At 31.8% G+C, this 19,254-nt stretch overlaps 1 protein-coding gene across 12 annotated transcripts in view; it reads right to left on the reverse strand.

Moving 5' to 3' along the window:
- LOC148614027 (uncharacterized) overlaps positions 1 to 19,201 on the reverse strand; it is a 92,979-nt gene extending 73,778 nt beyond the window's left edge. For 4 of the 12 annotated variants that reach the window (XR_015923548.1, XR_015923549.1, XM_088587779.1 and 1 more), the window contains exons 1-6: positions 10,734 to 10,872; positions 8,427 to 8,572; positions 7,049 to 7,151; positions 5,914 to 5,969; positions 5,440 to 5,541; positions 692 to 805 (exon numbers count right to left, since the gene is read on the reverse strand). Coding sequence is in view for 10 of the 12 variants with exons in the window: in XM_088587779.1 (XP_088443905.1) it covers positions 692 to 805; positions 5,440 to 5,541; positions 5,914 to 5,969; positions 7,049 to 7,151; positions 8,427 to 8,572; positions 10,734 to 10,746 (534 nt within the window). In the remaining 2 variants the exon portion in view is untranslated. Of the gene's footprint in view, positions 1 to 691; positions 806 to 5,439; positions 5,542 to 5,913; positions 5,970 to 7,048; positions 7,152 to 8,426; positions 8,573 to 10,733; positions 10,874 to 19,135 lie in introns of those variants that run through there. The other 8 variants (XM_088587787.1, XM_088587783.1, XM_088587777.1 and 5 more) reach the window with 5 other exon arrangements.
- Positions 19,202 to 19,254: the final 53 nt, after the last annotated feature.

Raw genomic sequence — 19,254 nt, forward strand, 5'->3', positions numbered from 1 at the left:
TTAAAATTTCAAGCCACTGTGATGAGTAGTTGCTGAGAAAAGTGTGAGAGAAATTGTTATGGATGGATCACAAACAATGGTAAAACAGTATACCCCTCTCTTACAGAGACTGAGTATGGGTATAATAAAAAAACTGATTTTGTAAAATCGTATCTCGTTATAGGAACTCATCTCACATAGTTGTTTCTTTTTTATACAATTCTTTTGTTTCAACTATGAGGTGTTTACTCAACCAAGAACATCTAAGTTGTTCTTTAGTTGTATAAAGTTATGAAGCTTTCAAAATACAGACTCATTCTTTGTAAATATCACTGTTCTAAGATTCCTATTTCCCGTTACCCGGGGCAAGTGAAATTTGGGTCAGGGAAAGTTTGGTACTTAGTTATACTTTCCCGTGGCAAGTTGAAAACTTCATATGCTGTAAGGATTTGTTTTGTTAGGAAAGCAGTCATTGACTGTGGAAAGTTGATTTTATATGGATTTTCCCGAGGAAACCTCAATTTCTGAAAAATCCTAGAACATTGCATATAGTTAAAAACCATTCCAGACTCAAGATGCATAACCCTATTTTTTTTAGCATAATTTCACATAAAATTAATCTTCAGCTATGATGCCACAGTGCTATTTTCTATCGTGAAAATGTAATTTATGGTCAACATTTCAACCTTTTTTTGATACATATGGTACAAACCTCATTAAGATCTAAAACTTCATTCTCTGCTAAAGAAAATATGCATAAAGTTTTAGGTAGGTAAGATGGTATTAGCTTCAATGAGGTAAGAATGTTCCCATGGAGTAAAAATGTCTGAAAATAAAACAACATGTTAATGTATTTTTTCATACATTCAGACATGATTTTACTCAGAAGAAAAAAAAATGTAATCCACAATCAAAAGTATTGAATACAATATAAACAGAGTTGTAAAAACCCACACAGCTGAATTCCATTTTAAAATAATAAAAAAATCATGTCTGTACTTTATCAAAAACAGTTATAAAATTTTACAAAAAAAAAATCCCAAAAAACAAAACAAAAAAAACCAAAAAATTGTTTGAATAAAATTGAATTGAAATTGATAAGTCAGATACAGTTTTGTACAATGATGCTATTATTGTGATATATTGGTAATGGGCTATCTTAAAGTAAATTATAAACTTGAAACATTAAATGGAAGCCCAAAACTATCAAAATGCACCATGATAGTAGGCATTGTTATTTTTTATTGTATAAGCCCTGATGCTCATGATATGTACATATCTGAATGTTTTAGTGAAGACTACTGGAGTGGACAGGAATACTGTACAAGTCTGTATGTTTTAGTGAAGACTACTGGAGTGGACATGCTGTACAGATCTGTATGTTTTAGTGTAGGTCTGAAAGCTACTGGAATGAACATGGATACTGTACATATCTGTATGTTTTAGTGAAGACTACTGGAGTGGACACAGATACTGTACATATCTGTATGTTTAAGTGTAGGTCTGAAAGCTACTGGAGTGGACATGAATACTGTACATATCTGTATGTTTTAGTGTAGGTCTGAAAGCTACCGGAGTGGACATGAATACTGTACATATCTGTATGTTTTAGTGTAGGTCTGAAGACTACTAGAGTGGACATGGATACTGTACATATCTGTATGTTTTAGTGTAGGCTACTGGAGTGGACATGGATACTGTACATATCTGTATGTTTTAGTGAAGCCTACTGGAGTGGACATGGATACTGTACATATCTGTATGTTTTGGTCTCAGTATCGTATTAATTTTCCCATAGACTTCTATAGTGAAGTGCATATTTTTAGGATTTTTAAAAAAAAATATGTAAATTGATTCAATAAAACTTTCACTTATGTAGCATTTCTAAGGATATGTGAAAAAATAATTTCCCGCAAAGAAAATAGGGTGAGTCCACGAAGATTGGACAGAAAAGTAGTCTTGAACTATAAATAGCCATTTTCCCTACTTTCACTTTCGTTTTGCAATCTCCAAACCAACCTTTTCAGTGGAACATTTTTATGATATTATGTTAGATTTTCTTTTAAAAAAGTTCTTCATCTTACAGTGTGATGTTTGCTCTATTTTTTAAGTCATTGTTCATGTCTTTTGACAAAACATTAGTTTGTAGAGAGGCAAAAAGAAAATGCACTATATTTTTATGGCATCCATGTTTTGACGTACACCCGCTCAGGGATATGCAATACGATACTGGTACCTATTACTAATAAACATTTCAATATAATCCTAAAAGTTGTTGTTTTTCTGCTAGAGTATTCATTTCCATACTGAAAATTCAGAATATCATTGCCCTGCTACAAACATGAGTTTTCTATTAAAATTCTTATATAGGTACCCTATTCCAGGCATAAGACTAATATCTCAATGTTAGCCAGAAAATATTACTTTTGATAAAAAGCTGCTGCATTAATCAAACTAAGCAACTTTGTGGTTTATTCTGACATGGTAGATACATGAGCTGTACTATGAGTTCCAAATCATTATTTAATCCCCACTTGTGAGTTCCATATATGGAAATATTAATATCCGAACCTCCTTTTTTGTCTTTAACTCAAGGGAGCCTCTTGTTTAAAGTAAAGTATAATGACCGGTACAACCAACTGTTTTAAACTATAGATATGGTCATTTCAATTATAATAAATCCAGAAAAAATTATACCAATATCATAGTTTCAAAAAAATATAGCTTTTCATATGCAGAAAATACAGATTTTAAGCCATCTTGGTACCCCAGGCAGATACAAATAGACCTCAATGTGACAGGGAAAAGACTTTTTCTTTAAAACAGATAGCTATGATGCAAGAAATATAGTTTACTGGTATAAATATTATAATAACAATTGTCTGCTTTAGATACTTTTTGAAAAAATTCAGTTTTTATATGAAAAAACACCATTATTTTTCTTGCCGCACTAGAATCTGTCCATTTGAACCACTAAAAAAAGTCCACTAAAAAATTGGCTGATGACTTTTGTGACATTTCTGTGTTTAAATCAACCACACAGTTATATGGCAACTCATTTTAGCTATTTATTTGAAAGAAAAACAAAAAATAAAAAAAATATTCATTTTTTCATATATAAGAGGCAATGTATGGAAAATGACTATTTTCAAGTCCTAACCACATACTTAAAATGTGTTGTAACTTGAAAACTATCCTTTATGCAGGAGTATTACTTGCTTTAGGTTACCTGAATATAGATATGCTCATCATAAATAGTCAAGATAATAATTTTATTGAACTGATATCCTACAAATTCATGAAAACAAAATGCATTTCCAAATTTGGTAAAGATTAACCATAAATGCAAAAAACCTGAGCTACCATAAAAAATCAGGTTCAAAAGTTGGCTAATTCATCTTAAAAGTGTTACCTGCATTGGGGTACTACTTTTTCAGCTGGTAAAGACCACTTGCTGAATATCCAACTTTACTTGAAAAACTGGCTTACTAGGTCTCAGTATCGTATTAATTTTCCCATAGACTTCTATAGTGAAGTGCATATTTTTAGGATTTTTTTAAAAAATATGTAAATTGATTCAATAAAACTTTCACTTATGTAGCATTTCTAAGGACATGTGAAAAAATAATTTCCCGCAAAGAAAATAGGGTGAGTCCACGAAGATTGGACAGAAAAGTAGTCTTGAACTATAAATAGCCATTTTCCCTACTTTCACTTTCGTTTTGCACTCACCAAACCAACCTTTTCAGTGGAACATTTTTATGATATTATGTTAGATTTTCTTTTAAAAAAGTTCTTCATCTTACAGTGTGATGTTTGCTCTATTTTTTAAGTCATTGTTCATGTCTTTTGACAAAACATTAGTTTGTAGAGAGGCAAAAAGAAAATGCACTATATTTTTATAGCATCCATGTTTTGACGTACACCCGCTCAGGGATATGCAATACGATACTGATACCTTTTAGTGAAGGCTACTGGAGTGGACATGAATACTGTACATATCTGTATGTTTTAGTGAAGGCTACTGGAGTGGACATGGATACTGTACATATCTGTATGTTTTAGTGTAGGTCTGAAAGCTACTTGAATGAACATGGATACTGTACATATCTGTATGTTTTAGTGAAGACTACTGGAGTGGACATGGATACTGTACATATCTGTATGATTTAGTGTAGGTCTGAAAGCTACTTGAATGAACATGGATACTGTACATATTTGTATGTTTTAGTGAAAACTACTGGAGTGGACATGGATACTGTACATATCTGTATGTTTTAGTGTAGGTCTGAAAGCTACTTGAATGAACATGGATACTGTACATATCTGTATGTTTTAGTGAAGACTAAGGGGAGTGGACATGGATACTGTACATATCTGTATTTTTTAGTGTAGGTCTGAAAGCTACTTGAATGAACATGGATACTGTACATATCTGTATGTTTTAGTGAAGACTACTGGAGTGGACATGGATACTGTACATATCTGTATGTTTTAGTGTAGGTCTGAAGACTACTAGAGTGGACATGGATACTGTACATATCTGTATGTATTAATGAAGGCTACTGGAGTGGACATGAATACTGTACATATCTGTATGTTTTAGTGAAGGCTACTGGAGTGGACATGGATACTGTACATATCTGAATGTTTTAGTGAAGACTACTGGAGTGGACATGAATACTGTACATATCTGTATGTTTTAGTGAAGGCTACTGGAGTGGACATGAATACTGTACATATCTGTATGTTTTAGTGAAGGCTACTGGAGTGGACATGGATACTGTACATATCTGAATGTTTTAGTGAAGACTACTGGAGTGGACATGGATACTGTACATATCTGAATGTTTTAGTGAAGACTACTGGAGTGGACATGGATACTGTACATATCTGTATGATTTAGTGTAGGTCTGAAGACTACTGGAGTGGACATGGATACTGTACATATCTGTATGCTTTAGTGTAGGTCTGAAAGCTACTGAAGTGGACATGGATACTGTACATATCTGTATGTTTTAGTGAAGACTACTGGAGTGGACATGGATACTGTACATATATGTATGTTTTAGTGTACATCTGAAGACTACTGGAGTGGACATGGATACTGTACATATCTGTATGTTTTAGTGTAGGTCTGAAGACTACTGGAGTGGACATGGATACTGTAAATTAATAATTTGTTTGGAAAGTTTATATTAACGTGAAAATGTGACTGACATTAAATGTAATAATTACAACTCACATTTTAGAATTTTTGATGTGTGATTTTTCTAAAAATTGGAAAAATTCAAATAAAATTTCTGCCTTAATTGACAATAATTAATGCATACAATAATTTCTGAATCTACAGCACAATGTACATAAAAAACAAAAGGATAAAAAAGCAACAAAAAACTTCTGCTTTATACATAAAAAACTGAAAAATGAATGAACAACTAAGATTCCATACAAACATACCCTTAGATTCTGTAGGTAAGATATATTAGTTAGAGTAGATACACTGTTGTCAGACAGATCTAGATGTCTCAGGTTTACATTGGTTTCAAGGTTCTCTATTGCCTGAAATAACAAAACTTTTATCATATTTCATAGTTACAAATGTATTCAAATCTATCTAAGTATGATATCAAGTTTAAATCTCTTTCTCCGTTGTCCCGTCACTACCGAAGGCATGTCATCATGTGATTGTCATTCAATCAAGGGAAGACTTATTTTATCCCATAAACCACATCATTGAATGTGCTGTAATGCCATATTGTTTTGATAGCAACAGAATTTATCACAATATAAACTTTTTTTTTCAAAATTGCTTCATTTGTCCAATCAGAATATAAAAAAAAACCCAAAAAACAAAAAAAAAACCAATTATGTTAATGTGATTGGAATCATGTACATATTACCTATAAAAAAAGATACCAATGAACCAAATACCTTGATACTGTTTCCAGATAAATTCAACCAGGTCAAAGCTGTCAAGTCTTTCAATCCTGTAATAGAAAACCATCTTTTTAATCAAAGTTTGAGGAAAATTTAGTTTGACATTTAAATAGTGCAGGTCACTGGTTGGTTCAGAAAAGTTAGAGACTCAGTAAAAGATTGGAGTCTGGATTAAGGCTAATGATTTTGAGCTGGACTGGTCTCATGTAGACTACTTTTTTCTGATTTTTAGCATTTATACATGAAACATACAGTAAATCGTGTGCACTGCCAATTGCCATCTATCAAAACATGTATTACTATCATGAAACATCATATAGAAACATTTGTTTCAGAATAAATTGTATTTATAATTGTCCATCTTTCACTATGTCAGTGATCAGTCATAGTATGTCTCTTTCTATACAGCACATTAATCTGAGAATGTTTTAAAGGTTTTCATGCATGCACTGTATTAAAGAGGAGTCTTTGTGAAAGTTCCAATCTTTTGACAGACATTCGCATGACTAAACCAAGACTGGCTGGACAATAGAACAAAGCAAAAGCTAGATTCCTGAACTGCATGCCATACACCTAATACCAATGAATATCTACTGAAATGTTTGCGTTTGTGTGACGTCAAAGCTAGATTCCTGAACTGGACAATAGAACAAAGCAAAAGCTAGATTCCTGAACTGCATGCCATACACCTAATACCAATGAATATCTACTGAAATGTTTGCGTTTGTGTGACGTCAAAGCTAGATTCCTGAACTGCATGCCATACACCTAATACCAATGAATATCTACTGGATCAACCTAAAATTTTCTGTCATTGTTTTTGGTCTGGCATACTTCGGGAAATTTTACTTCAGTTAAATGTGATAATTTTTGTGTTTTCTTGCCTTTAATAAGAATTATGAAGGGACTCGGGAAGATTTGAAGTGAAAAAAAACTTTTTTGTTTGAAATGTTTGCGTTTGTGTGACGTCAAAGCTAGATTCCTGAACTGCATGCCATACACCTAATACCAATGAATATCTACTGGATCAACCTAAAATTTTCTGTCATTGTTTTTGGTCTGGCATACTTCGGGAAACTGTAAGGATTATACTGTCATGGTATTTTTATATACAATGTAACTATTTTACCTTCTATAGACACAATACTGTTACTAGGCAGATTGAGGACAGTTAAATTCCTCAATGTAGCAACACCATTCATCCGTACTAGTCTGTTCCCTGCTACTGAGAGCTGAAAATTATTCATAATTCAAACATTTTTAACTAATTTAAATTACATTAGAAATATTATTTCTCTAATTTTGCTTCAATTTTCTTACCGCTTGACCAGTGTGGAAAAAAATGTTCTTATCATTAGTGACTTTTTTGTTCTCAGAGTTTGATTGGCTTATAAATCGATCGTCTTGGACTCCATCTTGAATCGCCTTGATTGCCATTGTAGGTATATTTCAGTTAAATGTGATAATTTTTGTGTTTTCTTGCCTTTAATAAGAATTATGAAGGGACTCGGGAAGATTTGAAGTGAAAAAAAACTTTTTTGTTTGAAATGTTTGCGTTTGTGTGACGTCAACATGTTTCCTATGAATCGTAATCACAACGTTTTGCACGCTTTTCATTTTTGGGCATTTTTGACGTTTTTAGGGCATTAGAGAAACATAATCTACACTCAAAGCTTGTTGATTATGAATTTCTCACATCTCGTGAAATAAATTTTATAGTTTGAATAGCTCTGCAAGACTCGTGATCAAAACTATAAAATTTATTTCACTCAATGTGAGAAATTCCATAATCAACTCGTTATCGTTGTAGATTCTACATGTCTTGAACAGTCTCATGTCATCTTACAGTGTTTCAATATTAACTTTAGAAATGCATGTTCAATTGTAGTCCTCTGTGTAACAGTATCTATTTTGTTCAAACTACATGTACTTCGAATGTAATAATATTAATTTTCTGAATTGCTATTTTACCTGGATTTCACAGAACAGACATTCATGCACTTAGTATTTACAGCTTGCCGATAGAATTTTGGAAATATCAAGATGTTTAAGATATTTACAAATGTATTTTCCCCTACTATGTCTAAGAAAAATAAAAAATAAACAAGGCACAATTAAAAATACTTTTCAATACAGAAATATGAGTAAGTTCCTAAAATTAAGAGCATGAAGAAATTCCACAGGCAGTGTTTTCTCCACAAAAATTGATCCAAAGGAGTAATGAACAGCTTTGCTTTTTCATATGTATATGGGAATTACACATTATAAGAAAGGCATATGTATTATACTAGGATCCCCCTTTGAATAAAACACACGTTTCAAACTGAAAGGATGGACCAGAAAGAATATATTTTATTTTCACATGTCTGAATGAGTAGTGATGACAACATACCTCTTTTAGATGTTTACATTATTGTAGATTTTCTATCTTAGAGATATTATTTTTGTTTAATATGATGGTGGTAGGGCCGTCATTCAGAGACAACAGAGCAGTGATGACAATATACCTGTTTTAGATTTTGACATTTCTGTAGATTCTCTATCTTAGAGATATTATTTTTATCTAGTATGATGGTGGTAGGGTTGACATTCAATGAAACCTGTATTCTGTTCAGATTCTGACTAGATAGGTTCAACACATCGGTCTCCACTTCTGGAAAAGATGAAAGAACAAAATTAATGACTCTACTACACAAAATAGTAATTATATTTTCATTTGATCAGCTGTGAGAAATATCTATAGATTAAACATCTTCAAAGTTGCTAACGGTACAAATTCATCAGAATATGTTAAACTTCTTTGTCTATAATGAATTAAAGAACCTTAGTGAGCACGCTCACATACCCCATTCATCCCTATGTTGGATGCTCAAGTAAATTTTTTGTAAGAGAAATACATGTATAAGGACCCTGATCAAAAAGGAATAAGAGTGTTTTTTAGCCTTTAGACCTTTATCTTTAAACTAAATTCTGTTACTCAGAATGGTAGTTTCAAACTCCAGACTGTGATTCTTTGAGTTTTAGTTAATCAAAAGTAAATATCATCATAGCGGAAAAAAATGTACACTTGACCTGTAACTCATCATGGTGAACTTATATACCAAAAATCATGTTATAATCTGCAAGCGTTTAGAAAAAAAAAGTCCGAAAAAAACAGTTATTTCTGTGAATTTAACTAACTTCAAGGCCCGTAATTTTGGTAAAAATCATCCAGCGGAACCAACTACAAACTTTTCTTGTAACTTATCATGGTGAATTTCTGTACTAAAAATCATGTCAATGTCTGCAAACGTTAAGAAAAAAAGTCCGGAAAATTGTTATTTCTGTGAATTTCGCTAAGTTTAAGGCCTGGAACTTCGGTAAAAATCATCAGAGCGGAACAAAACATAAACCTGACCTGTAACTTATCATGGTGAATTTATAAACCAAAAATCATTTCAATATCTGCAAGCGTTTAGAAAAAAAGTCTAGAAAACTGTTATTTTTGTGAATTTTGCTAAGTTCAAGGCCTGTAATTTTGGGACAAATCATCGGAGTGGAATGAAAGTTAAACTAGACCTGTAACTTATCATGGTAAACTTATATTCCGAAAATCATGTCAATATCTGCAAGTGCTCAGAAAAAAAGTCTGGAAAACTGATGATGGACTGACGGACTGACAGATGGGTCAAAAAAATTATACCCTTAATGGCCTTATTAACTTTGTTGCATGGGGTATAACAAGGGAAATGTCCCTGGTTGTTAGTGCAAATGTCTGGCAAATTCAAAGTGTTACATGTACATGTACAATGTAGATTATACATGAATGACTCAGAGTGGACTACTCCAAACAATTTTTTGTGTTATACTACTGCTTATGTAGAAACATAATAATCATATGGTCAGTAAGATTTTTTGACAATTCTGTTCTCTATTTACTGTGAAAGTACTATTGTTCGTGGGGTACTACTTTTTGTGGTTTTCATGGGTAGGCCAGGCCACGAAATTTGGTTCCTAATGCACTTTCTCAATCAAAGGAGAAAAATAAAAGAACACCTGTTGGATTTTTCCCCTCAGCTTGATAAAGAACACCAAGTGCACTTAACTGAATAAAAGAGAAAAAAAACTTACAGTTTGAAGAATTCCTTTATTTATTGGGAAGTCCCATTGTAAAAGCTTTAAGTCATTATCATAGATAAAGGGATGATTTTACAAGGTCAACAAAATTAGCAGAAATTGACAAAATTAGAAATAAATAAACAGCACAAGAAGGAATCGTAACAGTAAAATCCAGATCTGAAACAGCGGAATTCTGCCAAAAAGATGAAAAAATCATCCCTGTTAAGATCAGATGATAGTTTACTTGTGGACTTAAATGCTTATGCAGTGTTCCCTCTACAAAAGTAGGTTGATTTAACACAGATTTGGAGAACTATAACTTCTAGCAGTGTGCTATCTCAAATTAATTTTAGTTAAAATGCACTATTAAAATTATGGTGAGAACTCATTGATACTCTAATCTCACATAAGTGAATTTGTGAAGGGGTACATGTACATTATATATTGGAATTTTCTGGTAGTTTAAAGACAGTTCTTAAACAGGCTGGCCTGTTACATAAATATTTTGCTAATAACTTACACAAGACCGGCATGATAATATAAAATGACAAACCTTTAGGACATAGAAGTGTTTTAAACACTATTTACTAATATTTAACATATACAAAAGTGTTAAAACAGATATATACATCATGGAATTTGTAATTTAATGGAACAAGAATGCATACCTTGTAAATAATAATAATTAATTCTATATAAAACAAAAATTCACTTACTTTTATGCTTCATTTTCACATACAAGGAATTTATCCCACTTACAGGTTCATTTATATCCAAATTTAAATGAAATTGAAAACTGTTCTTATTTCAGAACCATAATATAATCTTATAAACTTTTGTATCAATATATGATTCATATCTTAGTATTATTCTTCCATCATAAGTTTGTACAATTCATTAGAATCAATGCTACACAAAGACAATTTGGCAAGGGTCAACTTTACATGTATGTTTTGGAAAATTTGAAAAGAAAATGAGCCTATAATACAAATATTGTGACAAACAATTCCTCAATTACAGGTTTTAAGTATAAGTGTTTGTAAGAATAAGGCAAAATTGGAAAAAATCAGAAACATGCATGTCAAATCCCACCAATCTGACAGTTATAACCACTCAAGGATGATTTCTCTATTTGAAAAGACCGTTATCTGGTCTCTGCATCATTGAATTTGCTCACAAATTTTTCAATAGAATGTTAGAAAAATGAGGTTTTTGACAGAGATATTATAACTATTTACCAACATACCATGTTTCACCCACTGCCCAATTGTTACAATGACTGACACTTAAATCTTTGTATGAAACTTTATGAATAAAGATCATTGTCATAGATGAATAGCTATTTTACATTGTGGTTTCTTTGGACTAGCTTACAATTATGTTTCTCTGTCAAAATGTAAATTAAAAACAATATTTGTTTTAATTTTCCATAATACCCTTTGTGTAGAGTATAAACCCTACAGTAATTAGATGGACCACAAAGCAGTGGTCACGAAACCCACTGAACAATGGTCATTATCTACAAAAGTCTACTTTAAAGGTTTGATTTCTCATTTATTTAAATGTCAGAAACAATAAAATGTTCAAAGTTCTAAATAACAGACACTGTCAAGGTACATGTATAATAATGGTAGAATGAAAAAAAATCATAGCGGATATAATAGTAAACTTCAAGGGATAGAGTTCGTCTTCCTATAATTAAATGACCATTACAGAGATCACCCTGGAAAGGGCAAATATAAGGAGCCATAGGCCAAAGGTTTGGGGGCCACCTAGGCCAAAAATGAACTTGAGGATTTTGGAACCCCTTTGGAGCCCCAAGAAATGATACAAAATTTGACATTTCATCATTTTATCCCTTTTAAAATAAACATATATGAAAATATGCATGTACATGTACTTGCATTAGACTAGAGGTTTGGAGCCTGTCCAATAATTCACGGCATTTTCATACCTTTTACAACCATACTTTGAGTCTGTCAACCAAATCAGAGTAAATGAATATTTGTCTAATTCATTTTTTTATAACTATGAAACATTTTCATTAAATTAATGTCCCTTTTCATTGCCACATCAGTAAAATAAGAACAAAAATGTACCTCCCTTAATGACATTCTGGAATCAATAAAAATAAATAATAAATGCCCCTTCCTTTTTGGATTCCATGATAAATGGCCTGATAAACTATGACATTAAGTTTATTTGGCCTTAAATACTGGTAGTTTTATATAATCCTTAAAAGTAACACTCCCATGAGGAAAGACATTACTATTTGCTTTAGATAAGATTTTGCAGTACAACTGATTATTGATATGAAATGAATACTTTTGCTCGCATTTACATATTATCGAACTTGTTTACAGATAAGTTAAATGTAAACCTTGTGCATTTAGAAGAATTTTGGGCATTAATTCAATATACACACATATATGTACATACAAAATGTTCAGTTGAATATACAAGTAGATGTACATTTGTATGAGTCGGAATTGTAACATGAATATTTATTTTTCTTGTTAACAATGAAAACAAACTTAAAAATTTGGTATTTAAGTAGCACTCCAGGTAAGGATCATGCAAAATGTGATTCATGGGTTAAAAAGCCTACATATTTTTATTTTTGAAATTTTGTTTGAAATGCCATAGTAAACAGAAATTAACGTGGTTTTTCATATAACCCGTGCTCTTAGGAGACAAAAATTGTATAGAATGCACTGCTGATTTCAAAATTAAAGGAGATAACTCTGTAAATGACGCTCAAATACAATAGAATGTACTGGATTTTCAATGCTGATTATCTCCTAAGAGCAGGCAGATTTAAATGAACTTTATTACAAAAATAAAAATATGTAGCCTTTTTTAGGGTGTATCACATTTTTCAGATTTTGCATGATTCTTACAAAGACAGATACTTAATATTAGCAGTTGTACAATATTATACCCACCATGTCTTAAGTTCTTGAATGAAGTGCTAATAGACAGAAATATATTTAGTTAAAATATGCAAGTTTAATGTCACATGCGAAATGCATGTACATGTACATATACAATAAAAACAGGTGTGCATAAGTCCAAAGCACACCTATTTAGTGTTAAACGACAAATCTTTTACCAATATTTAAAATCCCACAACTTAATGAAAAACAAAGCAGAGTTTCATTCCAAGGTAAAAAAAATAAAAATTGAACAAAAATTTTTTAAATCAGGATTTTTGAGTTACATTTGTATTGTATTACATATAATAATCATTTTAATACTTCTCTTAAGGCCAAAGTACAAGTAGTAGAAAATGTACTTTGTATTTGATATTTTTTTATTCTAAATATTAAAATACATGTACATGTACATTGCAAGTTACAAAGGCAGTTGCACTACCGGAAAAGAGTTGCTGAAGAATGCATTTAATGAAATGAATATCATGTAATAAAAAAGCTCAAAAGGATTTGTAGAATATTGTGATCTGGAATGATTTCATTGTTGATGAACATTTCGTGGGTAAGATTTTCTTCCATGGTTGAATTGAGCCCTGATGACTTCTTCTAATCCTTGTAATAATAGAAATGTACATGTACATGTAACTGAACAAACATATTTTTATACTTTAATACATTAATATTTCTACCAATACTGGAAATCTGGTACTATTGAGTCCAGCATTTAACACCAGAACATAAATAGTAGAAATCATGCCTTTTTGTTTTCTGAATACTAATCCTAATAAGATTTTTTTCAATGGTTGAATTTTCATCTATGGAGAACCATGACGACCTCCTCTAATCCTTGTAATGATGTACATTTACATATAAAGTTCTATGAACAGACATATTTTTTAGTCTAGCACATTAGTTTTTCTACCATTACTGGAAATTTGGTAATCTTGTGTCCACCATATATATGTAGCACCAGAACATAAATGGTAAAAATCCTGCCTTTCTGTTTTCTGAATACATGTACATGTACATGTACATATCTTAATAAAATCATCAACATCCAGTTTTTATCAACCACTTTGCCCTCGCCCTTAAAAGGCACATACATCTAAGGAAACCAAAACTATATGAATGGTAAATGGATAACTATATTTCTACCTGAAGTCCCTGATCCCTAAGCAAAGCAATTTTTCATATACTGATTATAGATTAAAGAATAAAGAGAAAAAAAACTTATGATCAAAAGAATACATGTACATGTATGTCAGCAAATCAGCTTCAAAATGTGCGAGTCTCACACAAAATGAGTGACAGTTGGTACTAGTTATCAGATTGAATAGTTTAAAGCGTGTCAAACTAGTCTATATTGTTTATCTCCGCGTAAACAATGACCAAACACATCATGCTAAATTTGTCTATCCCGGACTTGTTTATGAGCAACTCGGCGGGTGTTTCTAGAAAAGCAGACGACGCTTACCCTACCAGTGCACCAGGTCCATGCTCCCAGTTTTTAGTGGAGTCCGAGTTGCTCATTTACTTTTGTTACTTTGTATTTATGATTTTAGTTACTTTATGTTCTTTGTTGTGTATGCCTGTTTTCCATGTCTGGTCTTTGTCCCTGGATTACATTCTTTTGATTACCGCTATAACCTTGTTTCCCTTCATTGCTCTTTAACCTATTTTGATTCAATGTGATGCTATATGAACTGTTTTTTCCATAAATAAAATGCTATAATTAATGCTCATACAGTCTGTTTACTGAATATTTATTTAAAAATTTTAATGGATAAAAAGAATTTTATTTGTAGTTTAGGGAACCAAAAGAATTATTAAATTATCTTAAAAATGAAAAAGTTATGATGATTTAAAGTTGATGTCTCATGCCACTCAATGTGTTTTTTGCCAACCGAAACTAAATCACAGGTGTGTGATGACATCACGAAGAACTCTCCTATAATATGAATTAGAATAAAACAACATAAAATAAAATATATGACATCTTTAGAAGTGTTTCATAGTTTATAGAAACAAAAATGTTCACCGATGCTAGAAAATTTGATCAAAAGACATTTCAAACCATAACAATTCGTAGCAAGTATTAGGACATCAGGATGACTTGTATTAGTAGTTATTAGAAGAGTAAACCAGCCAAGAATTACAAATTGAAAGGATGAATTAATGTTTCGTATGCAGTGTTTCAGGTTTCAACTGTCTCCTATTAAAACAAGACTTACAAAATGAAACGTGGCATAAAGTTATGTTTCTTTGGGAGTGCTTCTGGTTTTACTTGTCTAATACTTAATACACTACAGCTAACAACTATTTTGACGATGCCATTCGCCCATGGTGGACAAATCAAGTTGTCCATGCTTTGCCCACCCTTAATGCCCATGGTGGACAGACGTCCACGTGCCCACCGTGTCAGGTGGACAGTATAGTGTCCATGCCCATGGTAACTGGTGGATGCGTGATAACCTGTTGATTGGAATTAATCCATGATCTGCAATTTTATTACAATGTTCAAACGGTTGACAAATAAAAGAATAATGTGTCAATCATTACCTTGACCGTGAGAATCAATTTTCTTTCACGTATAATTGGCCTCCAGCCAAAATTGTGACACCACCATTGTAAATTAAAATGTTCAAGAAAATCAAGTACTTGCGAAGTACTCATTTTACTGATGGGTTTCTTATGTAATAATTACAAAGTATTTTAAACCAATAACTATAAAAATGCTTTGAGTGTGTCAATTTCTTATGCAAATTTGATAAACGCCTTCGTAATATCGTCGACGAATCAATGTGTTTCACGTTTTATCAAAAGGTGTGTCCATGTGTTTTGAGCATTGTATGAGGTAAATTGACATTTCGTTGACACGGCAACAATTATCGATTGACGAACAATGTGCCTTATTTGCATAGATAATAAGAAGAGTGATAATACATGAAAGAATTTAAAATTCGACACCTTCATTCAAAAACTATGCAACCTTACGAGACATATAGAAATATAAAATTATGTTTTCTTAAGTTTTTCATAACCGTTGACGTTAAATCATAACTTTTCATTTTACGAGTCAGACTTTTTACTTAAAATATATTTACATGTAATTCCCGAAAATCTTCACATATTAAGTTATTAATCAAAATGCACTTCGAAAATGGATTTCTTTTAAAGTGTTTTATTTTGAAATCTCGTCACTTTTTAGAATCTTCTGAAACTTTATTCCAGAAACATTATTACTTTCATTTTCAAAATATCCCTTGTTAGTTTATGAATATACAAATAGTTGAATGACACAAGGGCAATCAAATTTTTATTTCAATAATTAAATGTTCATTGTTCCTGTAAAATCATGCTCAATACAAGTATTTTTTTCTAGTTACTAAACATAATAATCTTATAAAGTATTTGTGATTCTCATATCATAGCCACCTAGAAATAAAATTAATCAATGTGTTTACAACGTTAATTTAATTAGTCAAATCAGTATAATCCGTGTAATGTCACTACTTAATACCCGAGTGTGTCACACTCAGCCAATATACAGGAAGTGGTCGATTAACTGCTAATTAACGAGAAGGAATTGTTTGGTAATATTTAGATTAAAGAATAAAAAGAAACCTAATTTAATGTTTTATGATTACAGAAGTGTATTAGGGACATCCAAAGTTTTATTTTCAAATCAAAATTTCCACATTTAAAATCCCTCATAAAATATAAAATAGATAGAATCTGATAAAAAAAAATTTCTTCTAGAATAAATTTTACGACTAACTATATACATGTATAGAAGTAATTAAACTCATTGGTATCTTTATTTACACTGGTGTACCGACTTAGTAGGCCTTTTTCTGAAAATCTCCAATATATTTCAATACTAAAACGGGACAAAAATAAGATTGAAAATTATGTATATTTGCGTTATTTTGCCTTTCACTTGTAGTTGTTGAAATGGATACATATTGAATTATTATAGTTGAGAGTATTATTCAAATTTTAGCATATTTAAAATTTGTAACACCAGCCCACAATGGTTTTGATTTTATTTTCGAATTTCATGAAGGTTGCACTTATCGTACATCTAGTTTATTTTTTTTATGGTTGTTGACAGAAAAAAGCAATTTATTACTCCTCAATCTTAGTACACAGGTGCATGAAGGTCTAATCATGATTAAATCACCTACATGAATACGTCTTCTAAGGTACATGTAAGTATCGTTTGCTAATACCTGCCGCTTAACTGTCCAGTTTTAGTTCACAATACTTGAAACCAAACCCTAAATATTCCTATAATTTACTACCTGTCAATCAACGTTACTGCATCTTTATTTAAAACCACATCCTTGACATTTTATTTAATTGATCACCTGTCAATCAAAGGTCGGAGATAGAACACCTGCATCTTTAGCCACCATGAGAAATTCATAGCAACATAATGCAGTGCCGTAAAAGGGGATGCAGTTGTAAATAGTTTCATCTTTCAAAGGGACTGCACATCCAATCTTAACTGATTTTCTCTAAGAATTTTAAATATTACATGTATAAGCAAAAGGAGGGTGCACTTTTTCCATCACATGGCCGTTAAAGAGATCAAATGGCACCTATCAAAGGTTACCATGATTTCCTGTATTTATTCCATTTGTTGGCAAATGCTCATGCTTCTCTGCTTTAATCCCGCCCACAGGTAATTGATGACTGTCAATAATAAAGAAGCTCTATTGACACCTGTGAAATATTGTTACTGATAGTTCATACAATTAGATACGCTTCTTATAATACAACAGGACCGTAAATGTAAGAATGAGTTTTAACTCTGAGTCCTGGTAAAACGAAACAAGATTTAAAAGTGACCACCAGAATGCGTGGGCAATGTGGACACAGACCAACCACGTGTCCACCGCGGGCCAGTGGGAATGTGTCCAAGGGTGGGCACAAATTGTCCACCATTGCCCATGCAAATGCGGGTCAAGTCGCCCAATCAAAATATAAATAAATTTTATGTAACAATAAGTAATTTAAACTTATTATTTTCACATGATTTGGATAAAATGAATTATTGTGTCCTTATTTTCCAAATGTTTCCTTGAATGAGAATGTTGATAAATAGTTAATTTTTGTTTTGTTTATGTATATCAATATGTTGATTAATAGTTAAATTGTTTGACAAAAATTGTATATTCTGACAGACTTTTTCACTTGACGTGAACATACCACGCCTGTTTGGCACTTTCGATTTTGCACTTTTGGTAGTTACCACTGATTAATTCATTAATTGAATTTAATAAATAAATTAAACCCACTATGTTAATGAGGTAATTAAGCTTGATTTACAGGTATTGGCTTGGCAAACATGTCATTTTTTAATTAGCTTGGATAATTTAAAATGATTAAGAAGGATACAAGGTGAGTTTTGTTTGGTAGATCAGCTTTGGATATTCACTGGAACAGTGTCACAGCCCAAAGTCCAAAGCCCATTAAATAATATATCTCCTGAATAAAATGTATTTAAACTTGAATACGAATTTCTTTTCATTTTGCCTTATCACGAACAGATTACAGATATGACATTATAACACGATACAATCTAGGACAATTTCATAAAATAACCACAAAATGATGTGAAAAATTAGAGATCTATAGACTTGTAAATTACGTTTTCAGATGCGTAAATATTCCTTCATTTCATATTTTGAGTAAACTTTTTAAACCAACAAGATAACATAACTTGAAGATAGTGGGTGAGTTGTCTTGAGAGTGGGCGACTTGTCTTGGGGGGCAACTTGACTTGTTACCGCTCACGCTCACCGTGGGAAGAGGGAATTAGCCGTTGTGTAACTTGACATCAAGTTTTGTTAAATGACAACATTCATGCATGCTTTTGGCTTAAAAAATTACAAGTCAACAAAACATGACTTAAGTTTCTCATATTCACAACAAATGGGGCCAAATGTATTTTATGTAAAATATATTGCACAAAGATTGTCAATATCAACTTCTCTTGGGTTTTTGTTTACATTGGTGACTAACCGATTGACTTATCATTTACTTAAAATCTGTAGAAAACAATTTAATACGTGATGCCATATCGAACGTTATAGACTGAACATGGACTTGAAGTAATTTTAGGATAAAAAGACAAAACATTCAGAAGAATTTGACAAAATGTTGCAGATCATGTTTACCTCCCTCCATCTTTAAATTCCCGCTGGTCGAGTGTTATTTGTTAGGTGGCTACTGATTGGGTTAGACCATACGAATGAAAAACATAAAAGCTGTCCTACAGTTTTCGTCTTTATATTTT

Source organism: Perna viridis, chromosome 6 (assembly GCF_037379345.1).
Source record: "Perna viridis isolate PV_CMFRI_1.1 ecotype Kerala chromosome 6, ASM3737934v1, whole genome shotgun sequence".
NCBI classification, from domain to species: Eukaryota; Metazoa; Mollusca; class Bivalvia; order Mytilida; family Mytilidae; genus Perna; species Perna viridis.